Consider the following 9,804-nt stretch of genomic DNA (forward strand, 5'->3'; position numbering starts at 1 on the left):
TGCCTAAGCGATTTTTCCTATTTTTTTGTTTTCTCCTTCTCCGGAATCAACTCTAAGTTCCTTGAAAGTTCATGAAACAACTAAGCATTTGTGTTAGTGCACAATCATCATAAGTTACACAAAAATCAATCTAATAACTAAAGATTATTATTTATTTCAATCAAAATATGGGCAACTATCGACAACTTAGGCATATAAATACACCTAAGATCAGATATCATACCAAATTTTGACGCTAATCAACATCGTTCGAGATATGATGTACTTTTATGAAAACATGGCAACAAAAAAAGTCACAGATGGTTCAGTTAGTGATAATGAAGATGTGCCTAAGCCAAGGAGTATTTTTGTCGATTCAGATGGCATTGAAAAGTTCAATATAAATTAGCCAACCTAACTTTTATTTAGCTAAAGTTAACGTTATTAGATACATTAAGTTACATTCATATAACGCATCTAAGTTGATTCTCATTCACATTTTGTCCTTTTTTTAACCTATACTTTGCATATCTTTATATAAAAATTGTTAAGATTATTGTTGGTATTAAGTGTTTCGGTGTTTTGTCTTGAAAGTATCTCGTGTATTTTACTATATTAGAAGCATGGGTTGAGCACTTGTTATCAACCTGGCTGTATTCTGTCATTCAAAATTAAATAAAGGGTAATTGGGACTTTTCACAACACCATATGCACGTGTCTTTCAGCTTGCACTTGAAAAGCCATGTAAGGTAGGCTTTTCGGTTTTCCTTCTTCTCCTCAACCCCTGAAATCTTCCATAACTGGTTTCATTGCCCTACAATATTGTTTTCGAAATTTCAATACGGATTGACAATTGAGAACTCGAGTGTCTAATGCGCAACTTTTTACAAGGTGTTGTTTAGTTTTTTGTTTCTTTTTTTATATCTCTAGGTTTTATTATTTCTGGTTCTAATATTGGTGGTTCGTTACCCTTAATTTACCATAGTTGTTTGTGTATAGTTTTTCTTCCATTTAAGTTGATTTGCAGAAATGCAATAGTTTTGCTTCTTCTAAGATTATTCTATTCAGGATGTTGTTTTGTCTTTCTGGTTAGTTGTATCTTCAAATTAGTTTGGTAGTAAATATTGTAGATGATGAAAATTGGTATTTTGAGTTAGATATATTCTACACCTTTTGGAATCTAAGTTGTTTCCTTAATTGATATCGCGGTCTACAAAAATTGATACTTTTGAATTGTGACACATCAATTTTGTTAAATTTCTTTTTTTAGAAAATGTATATCAGAATGGTTAACTGCTTTGAGCTGCAAACTGAAATTTTAGACGATTGACTTTGTGGGTTTATAGCTAATAGTTGGAAACACCTTACGTTCTTCAACCAACAATCTTCTTTCGGCTAACCTAGCCTCTTCCTGCTGATTTACTCCAAATAACAAATCAACTGCGCAAGGCATTGCTTTCTTTTCTTCTTGATTTATAACCTTTAATTTTGCTAACTTCTGTAGTTGTGATTATAAATTATTGATATCTCTGTCGGTTTTGTTCCAGATTTCACTCGGTTTTGTGATAATTGGCATTTTTGCGTGGTTCAACATTTCAAATTTTTGTGAGTATAATTCTTCTATTCACATTCAAGTTTTGTTCTTGTGTTATGACTGATCAATATTTTTGTTGAATAGATTAATCAACTACTGTTGTTTGGCCTCTCCTATTTTCTGAAATTGATTATATCGATCATTTTTAGGCTTCTTGAATGAAGTTTAAAACTATTATAGGTTATGCTTTGAGTAGCTCATATAGGTTTATATTGCTTAAATTGAAATATTTATTTTAGATGTCAATTCCTTTTTTCAGAAATCCAATAATATTTCCTTAATTTCTTTGCTAATACTATGACCTTTCTATTCTAATGGAGTAGTATGTATCTTCATGAATAAAATTTATGCGGACTGTATTTTTCATGTGCACTAGGACTGACTTACTCATAGAGTAGAATGAATAATATTCCTTGAATCTTAAATGTTTGATACTGCAAACTACATATGGTAACCATTCGTATAATTTCTTTGAAGAATTTGCCAATATTGTGGTACTTTAAAGCTAATTGTTGAAACAAGGGGGATTGAATCTTTGAACGGAAGAAACATAAATTATATTTGGATTTCTTTTGATGGAAAAATCATTGTTGAACAAGTAAAGTTGCATCAACAGTGATTTCGACCTACGTCAGCAGTGTTGCACGTTCACTAACAATTATGCTGTTAAGAAATGTAAGGACTCTACTGAACTGCTAACTCTCTACTCGCTAAGTCTTTTGATGTTCGGTATCACGTGTGATTCGTTTTCTTTCAGCTTTGTTTACTCAACTCAAAATACGTTACTGCATAATGTTGTTAATCACTTTTGCTAATTCAAGAAATATATTACTATCATTGTTTTCTCAGAAATTTTTTTAAGGATTGCTTTGAATTTTGTTTTATGTTTTTGGCACTTGATTGAAACTATAGATGAAGGATCATGAAATCACTTGATCTCTAAAACTATTTGATGTACGCTAAAAGTAATACGAATGGACTATGGAGTAAATGCTGCTAGCGGTGCTGTTTTGAAAGTTCTTAATTGCAGCGAGGAAGTTGTGAATGTAATACAACTACAACTTGCACTAACTATACATCTTAGGCCCGGTATACGGGGGTACCTGCCACATAATTTTAAGACCCCGAAAGTGCCTGAATAGAGTATTAGCTAGTACCTTTAATTTGCAAGATATGGGGCCGCAAAATCTTCAGACCCCAAAAATATCGATTTAAGGTAATTTAAGTGCTTCACGATTTGCTTTGTGATATAAGCTCACTCTGCTAGATTTTAATGTTTGTATTTCACTTATGTTATTAATTGAAATATCTTGGAAATGAATGCAGAGTCATCTATTAGTTTGAACCCCTCCAAAGACAATTCTCTATGCTTCTGGAAAATTTCAAGGAAGAATGGTCAATGTAACTCATTAGTTATGCAGAGTGGATTGTACTTACAAGTTCGAATGATCGTACACGATCCTCCTTATTGTTCTCAATAGATATTTCTAAATATTTGTTCACACCTGATATTTTCGTCAAATTAAACAGGTATAAAGTATATGTGTGCACATATATTACTCTATCTTCACCAAATATTATGTATTACTATTATAATAATTCTGGAAGTAGGAAGAAGATGTTGCTTTATTACTAAAGATTTTGTGTGCCTGGATGTCCAACTCATTTGTAACTGAGAAGGCCATATTTTTATTTCTTATAGTTAGTTGTTGGCAAGGGAAGGGTATAGGGAAAAATGATTCTGTTTTCTGTTACTTTGCAGCTTCGAGTTCATTGTGTTGAAGCCCTTGAAACTCCAATTGTGGGCGAATACAAGTATAGTGGATTTGTCTATCGCAAATGGAAGCAGATGCCAAGAGGAGATATTGAGCCGACAATAGGGAAAACCTACAGATTGGAGAGGCCAGGAGGTTTGGCTGTTCAGAAAGGAAATGTCTTACTAAAGTCCCTTTACTACATCTGCATTGTAGGGAGCTTGTTCTCCTAATATTGTCAAATTTATTGAGCTTCATGGTCGGAAAAACGATGAAACACTTCAATTATAGCTCAAAACCAGATCTCCTCCGGTTTGTGTCCTGCGTGTGAAAATATTATGATAGAATTTTATTATGATAGTGAAGTTCATTTCAAAATCAATTACGTTATATTATTTGTTCTTAACTCGCTTGAGTCATGGAGTGTGGTTGACATTACTCAAAGTTATTTTAACGACCTGATGTCATTTCAAATTACAAAAATTTGTAAAAATTTATATACATTCTCATAATGAAGGGGCCATTCGGGCTGACAATGAGCTAGCTTAATAAAAAGAACATGAGTAATCTATCAATGAAACATCTAATAATAAGGTAATATAAATGAAACACCTAATAATAAGGTAACATTGGGCCCGTGCGCGCACGGGCAGAATTATCTAATTCATGAAAAAAATTCATGTTTTCGAGCTAACTTATTATCTAAGACACATGTGCAACAAAATATTAATGCTACAAAAACCTTTATTACTCTTCAACATTAGATCTTTTTATTTTAATAATGATTTATACATTATTTGTCTCATATACACTTTATTTGTTCGAGATACACAGTATAAAATATTCATGCTACAATATTTTTACTATCTTAATAGTAACGTATACAATATTTTTTTGAAGATACACTTTATTTGTTCGAGATGCACTAACTTATGACACATTTTTTCATGCTTCTATAATACACCAAAAAAAATACATGTCATGTATCCAAAAAAATAACGAATATGACTAACCTCCTCTTGTCTGATGTTACAACCTTGAATTGAAATCGATTGTTTATGCATATTTTTGCATTACATTCGTAGTGGTAGACTTGTCCTTATACAACTACTTGACTTGAACTACTTTGTGGCTACGATCGCAAATAACATGATCTAAATTACTATTCAAAACACATAACAAATCTACACGATGATTATCTGCAAGAATTGTTATAGATACAATCCCAACGTCATTTCCAACTTCAACAGTGGATGTGTTTTGGTCAAAAGATATTTCGCCATTGTTAATGCATCCAAAATTTTGCTTTTAGTTATTATGCATAATTGTACAAACCTCAATTGAATTGACGTCTTTTCAATTTCATATAAAACCTCATATCTTCTCATTTTGAATTTTCATTGGAGTTACATTGTCTTCCATCATGTATTTTATCTTTAATTTTTTGCGTGAACAATTGATTCCTAGTTGTGTTGAAATACCACCGCCTAGATATTTTAGGTTGCATTCTCTCGCAATGGTATTCATCATTGCTATAATTTTTGTAATCACTTTCAGAGATCCACGAAGCCGAATGCCTTAATAATATGGCTATATTCTCCATTTGGAGAAAAAACTTTGAAAATTTACAATTCAAAGGAATGAATCGACGACGAAGAAGAAGTTTAAAACACCAGATATGTTAATTTATGTGATTTAGTCTTTTTTAAGAAATATGTAACAGTTGATATGAATTGATCCACCAAATCCATTTTTTTGTTAAATCCTCATATTTTACTTCTTTTATCATGAAATTAAGTTACACCATTCAATTCAAATTAATTAACGTATATCTTCCCTGTAATTCTGACAGATACATGTATTAACCACTTTTAGTTCATTATCCGATTGAAAATGTGGTATAGAAAATAATTTAGAAATCTATTGGAATTCCAGTAGTGATATTTTTGTAGTTTGTGAAAGTATAAATACTTGAAAATATCAAGTGTTAGGGCCCGTGTTGACACAGGTTATGCCCATTTAATATAAATAAGAAAAAAAAAATTATCTAACTACATAACCTTTCTTTTCAGATTTTCTAAAATTTTCTACCATTTCAAATATTACAAAAAATTCTATTTTCCTCTCCTTCTCTTCTTTTTCGGATACATAATTCATAACCCTCCAACTCAATGATTTTTATTTCTATTTTTACGCCTTAAATCACTCTCACATATTAGCAGTTATCTCCATCACTTTATTTTTTGAATTTGAAATTCATTCTCTCCGGCTTATCGATTTCAAGTTTCTAAAGAGGTAGAATTATTTCTTCATCAATTTTTTTCTTTTCAGTTCTTTAATTATCATTTAAAAAATAGTTTTTTCATCTAAAATAATCTGATACATATGAATTTTGCTCCCTCTTAGATCGAGCTTACCCAATTGATTTTACCTATTGGAGATATGATACCTTGTGTATTTGATTCTGATGATGAAACTTTCATGAAAATAGATATAAACAACAAAATTATCCATTAATCAAGAAAAGTTTGAGAGTGGAAAGTCGAAAAAGGTGCATGCTCGAGTTCTAAATCTATTGCTGGAAAAACTCCCCAAAAGGGAAAAAGTTGAATATATCGCTACACGGCCATTACTATCACTTGCAAATTTTCAATGTATCTCATTTATCTGGTTATTAAATTAGACTTTGTTAGTATTATCACCACTCTGATAAAATCATTGTTATGATGACCTTTGTTTTTATGTAATGTATTATGCTCATATTTAAGATATTGATACACAACCCTAATGTTATTGAACTTTCAATCATTGTTTATCATGCTCATTATAATTGTACTTGATACATAAACAATACTTAATGTATCATTTATATGTATCAAGTTCTACAATGTATCATCAATATTATTCAAATTAAAAGGCTATATAGACACCAAATCAATCATGTGTTATGCTGCACTCTTTAACGTTTGTTCAATCTTATCCAATTTAGAAAGCTATGTATATGTATATACTTCCTCCGTTCCATTTTATGTGACACCATTTCCTTTTTGGTCAGTCCCAAAAAGAATGTCACATTTTCTTATATGGTAAGTATTTTAAGGTTCAACTCCTCTTTTACCCTTGTTGGTTCCACTTAATTTTAAACATTGTACTCTAATACATTTATAAGGTGAGACAAAAGTGAATGTACTTTTTTACAGGACAATTTGGTAAACAATTCAAAATCTTCATTATTTCTTAAACTCTGTGCCCGGTCAAATGTTGTCACATAAAATGTGAAGGAGAGAGTATTAGCCAATAATAATCTTGTTACATAAATCATAATGTACTATAATTAGAGCATTGTGTATTAGCTATACTCATTATTAACTATGACAGAGATACATAAACAACATGATACATTTAATACATAATAATCATAATTACGCACTCTTTCATACTGATATTTTATATTAACAACACACTAACTTACAACTCTAAAAACATATTATATATATGTTAAACTAGTAATGTATAAAGTTGTAACAATTAGTTCTTAACTATACGATTAATTTAATTTTATAATGTATCTACTTCTTCTTGTCGTGATTGTTGAATGTTTGTAGTGGCCTTTGTTGAGTTCCTTAGGACAAAATCAACATATCATATCTTCGCACAAGATATGGAGTATTATTATGAAAATACGATAGTGAAAAGTCCATGACATGATATGTTAGCGATAAAGATGATCCACTAAGTCACTTCAATTCATCACCTAAAGATGATTTGGTTCATGTAAAAAGTGATTATGTATCTACACACAAAGTTGAACTAATACATAGCTGCAATTGTACCATAAACATTAGAAAAGCTATTGTTTCATGTATCATTAAAAAAAATTAATATACATTTTTATTAACATAAGTACCACATACTTATTATTGCATACTCATTATTAAATGTATCAAAGATACATCAACGATATGATACATTTAATACCTATTAGTCATATTTATCCATTCTTCCATATTAATACATTAAAAAAAATCACATATATATGATACTTTATATCAACAACTGAATCACATCTCTAAAAACTCATTACATATAGGTCAAATTAATATTGCATTAAATTGTAACCAATAACGTATCATGGTTTATGTCAATATACAAATTCGAAAATAAAAAAAATATTATATAAAACACAAATAAAGAATAAATTCACATGTATTTGATACTTTATATTTTCAACACACTAACTAATAGAACTAAGAACACATTAAATATACGTCAAATTAGTAATGTATCAATTTGTAATCAATAATGTGTCATGACTTATATAGCAATATACAAATTCAAAAATAAGAAAACACAGGGAATACATAACAAATTTAGACAATTAGACCAGTTGATATATCAAATCATTGTATTTTACCAACATTCTGTTCGATTGTATCAATATAGAGAGGATACATAACAAATCCAACCTCACATTCTTCACCTAACGTATAACTTTACTCTCATATCATTCCTAATAATTCGTGGAGATGATTTAGCTTCTACAATGCATCTGATCTCAATTTGTTTATTAATTCATCAATATTTAACTCAGCTACAATAATTGAAATTTGATTCACGAATGAAATATTTTCTCCAACCACTATCACATCAGTCTTGAATTGTTCTTATCTAACTTCACTTTCCCATACTCCTGAATGCCTCAACAAAATTGAAATATTCATTATATATCTTATAGAGTTTTCAACATAAGTATAGAATCTTAGTGGAAAGTTTCTTCAACGAAACAGGAAGAACGATGAACATAGATTTTGAATAGGTTTGTTATGTTAGAATCTACGTTTTAATGATTGAGTAAGGATAAACTGAATAGCGTAAAATATGAAACTGTAATTAGTTTTTTTTTTTTTGGTTTTGGTTCCCCTTTTAAGCGAAACAGCACACATATAATGTATCCGGACAACCATTTATGTATTCGAATGATTGATATTTTAAGAATATTTGTAAAATAGAAAAGAGTAGGGATAAGATGTAATTTATGTTTTACACTATTGAATTTATGTAAGTTATACTATTAATAATAGGTGAAACATATAATTGCTGATAATATACTAATACAAAAGAAGTAATTATATATAATTGTTGAATATATACAAATAAGGTCTAAAAAGTGAAAAGAAAAAACTGAAATAAATATTGATACGCTAAATCCATATAATCATATACAACATAATGTGAAATGTATTGATAAAAATACAAATCACAAAAACATATAAAATAAATTATACAAATACCTCAATTGTTTCACCATCATCTCAGTCCATTAACCTAGATTCATCTTCTTCTTTCTTCTTCAAATATTTTTGCATAACTTATTGCATCTTGATATACAAATGAAAATCTAATTTATTAATAATAATTAAATATCTCGAATAATTCTATTAAAATAAGTTTGTTTAGTCATGATTTATATGTATCTATAAAGATAATTGAAAAAGCAAAGACAAATCATAGGGATATACAGATACAAATCAAAATACACAAGGTTGAAATCATCTGAAGAAATATAAAAAAAAGTAACTGCAAGAAGTTACCTGACATTGTTGGAGCACGATTTGAGAGGGACACATGAAATTTTTGAAATTTGAATTGTGATTGTTCTTGAGTGAATTAAGGAGAAAAACCAAAAGATTATGATGAAAGAGAAATGCCATTTGTATAATCGGGAAAAACAGAAATTATGATAATATATATTAAATGTACAAGTCCAAAAGTGGTTCATATTAAACAAAATGAAACGTTTATGATAAATATATAATTAAGTAGTATATGTTTACTTAATTGCAATTTTTTCAATTCCTAATTAAGTGTGAAATTAATTATTGGACATAACCATATAAATTTGTTATTAAAAAATAATATAACTTTATTGTGTAATTATTTTAACTATGATTTTAAGGAGCAAATTTACGATTTATCATTTTCTAGTTACGGAGAATTTTCAAATAAAAAATAATTATTAAAAATTGAATATTCAAATCTCTCCAAATAAGATTAAATTTGAAATGAAATTACCATGCATCCCTGAGAATAAATTTCAATCATCAAATTTTAACATAATAAAAAATTTGATAGATGCATTTGAAATTCTTTTAATGTATACATACGCTCAATCACACATGACTAAAATATATAATAAATTAATTAAATCTCAGTCATATGTATTGAACCGCAGAAGTAAAAGAAAGTTCTTTCATCTAAAAACTATCTATTATTATGTGTTTGCTTAATTGCTAATTTTTTTCAATTCCTAATTAGGTGTGAAATATATTATTAAACATCATATAAATTTGTTTTTAAAATAATAATATAACTTTATTGTGTAATTACTTTAACTATGATTTTAAGGAGCAAATTTACGACTTATCTTTTTCTAGTTACAGAGAATTTCCAAATAATCATAATTCTTAAAATTTGGAT

General features: G+C 28.9%; 1 protein-coding gene across 8 annotated transcripts; it reads left to right on the forward strand.

Annotated features, from left to right (window-relative positions):
* Nucleotides 1-721: 721 nt before the first annotated feature.
* On the forward strand, nucleotides 722-3,733 carry LOC107029815 (RNA pseudouridine synthase 3, mitochondrial-like). Of its 8 annotated transcripts, none has more exons than XR_003580257.1 (5): nucleotides 722-870; nucleotides 1,527-1,584; nucleotides 2,051-2,789; nucleotides 2,900-3,103; nucleotides 3,336-3,733. XR_003580257.1 is itself a non-coding variant. In XM_027919509.1 (2 exons), the coding sequence occupies exons 1-2, from the start codon at nucleotides 2,234-2,236 to the stop codon at nucleotides 3,558-3,560; spliced, it is 240 nt and encodes a 79-aa protein (XP_027775310.1). In that variant the 5' UTR covers nucleotides 1,591-2,233; the 3' UTR covers nucleotides 3,561-3,733. The 8 variants fall into 8 exon arrangements, 1 of the variants encoding a protein (XP_027775310.1); XR_003580258.1 differs by having other exon boundaries at nucleotides 2,051-2,248; nucleotides 2,486-3,103; XR_003580259.1 differs by having other exon boundaries at nucleotides 2,051-2,248.
* The last annotated feature ends 6,071 nt before the right edge of the window (nucleotides 3,734-9,804 follow it).

The sequence above is a fragment of the Solanum pennellii genome, chromosome 9 (genome assembly GCF_001406875.1).
Source record: "Solanum pennellii chromosome 9, SPENNV200".
In the NCBI taxonomy this organism is placed as follows: Eukaryota; Viridiplantae; Streptophyta; class Magnoliopsida; order Solanales; family Solanaceae; genus Solanum; species Solanum pennellii.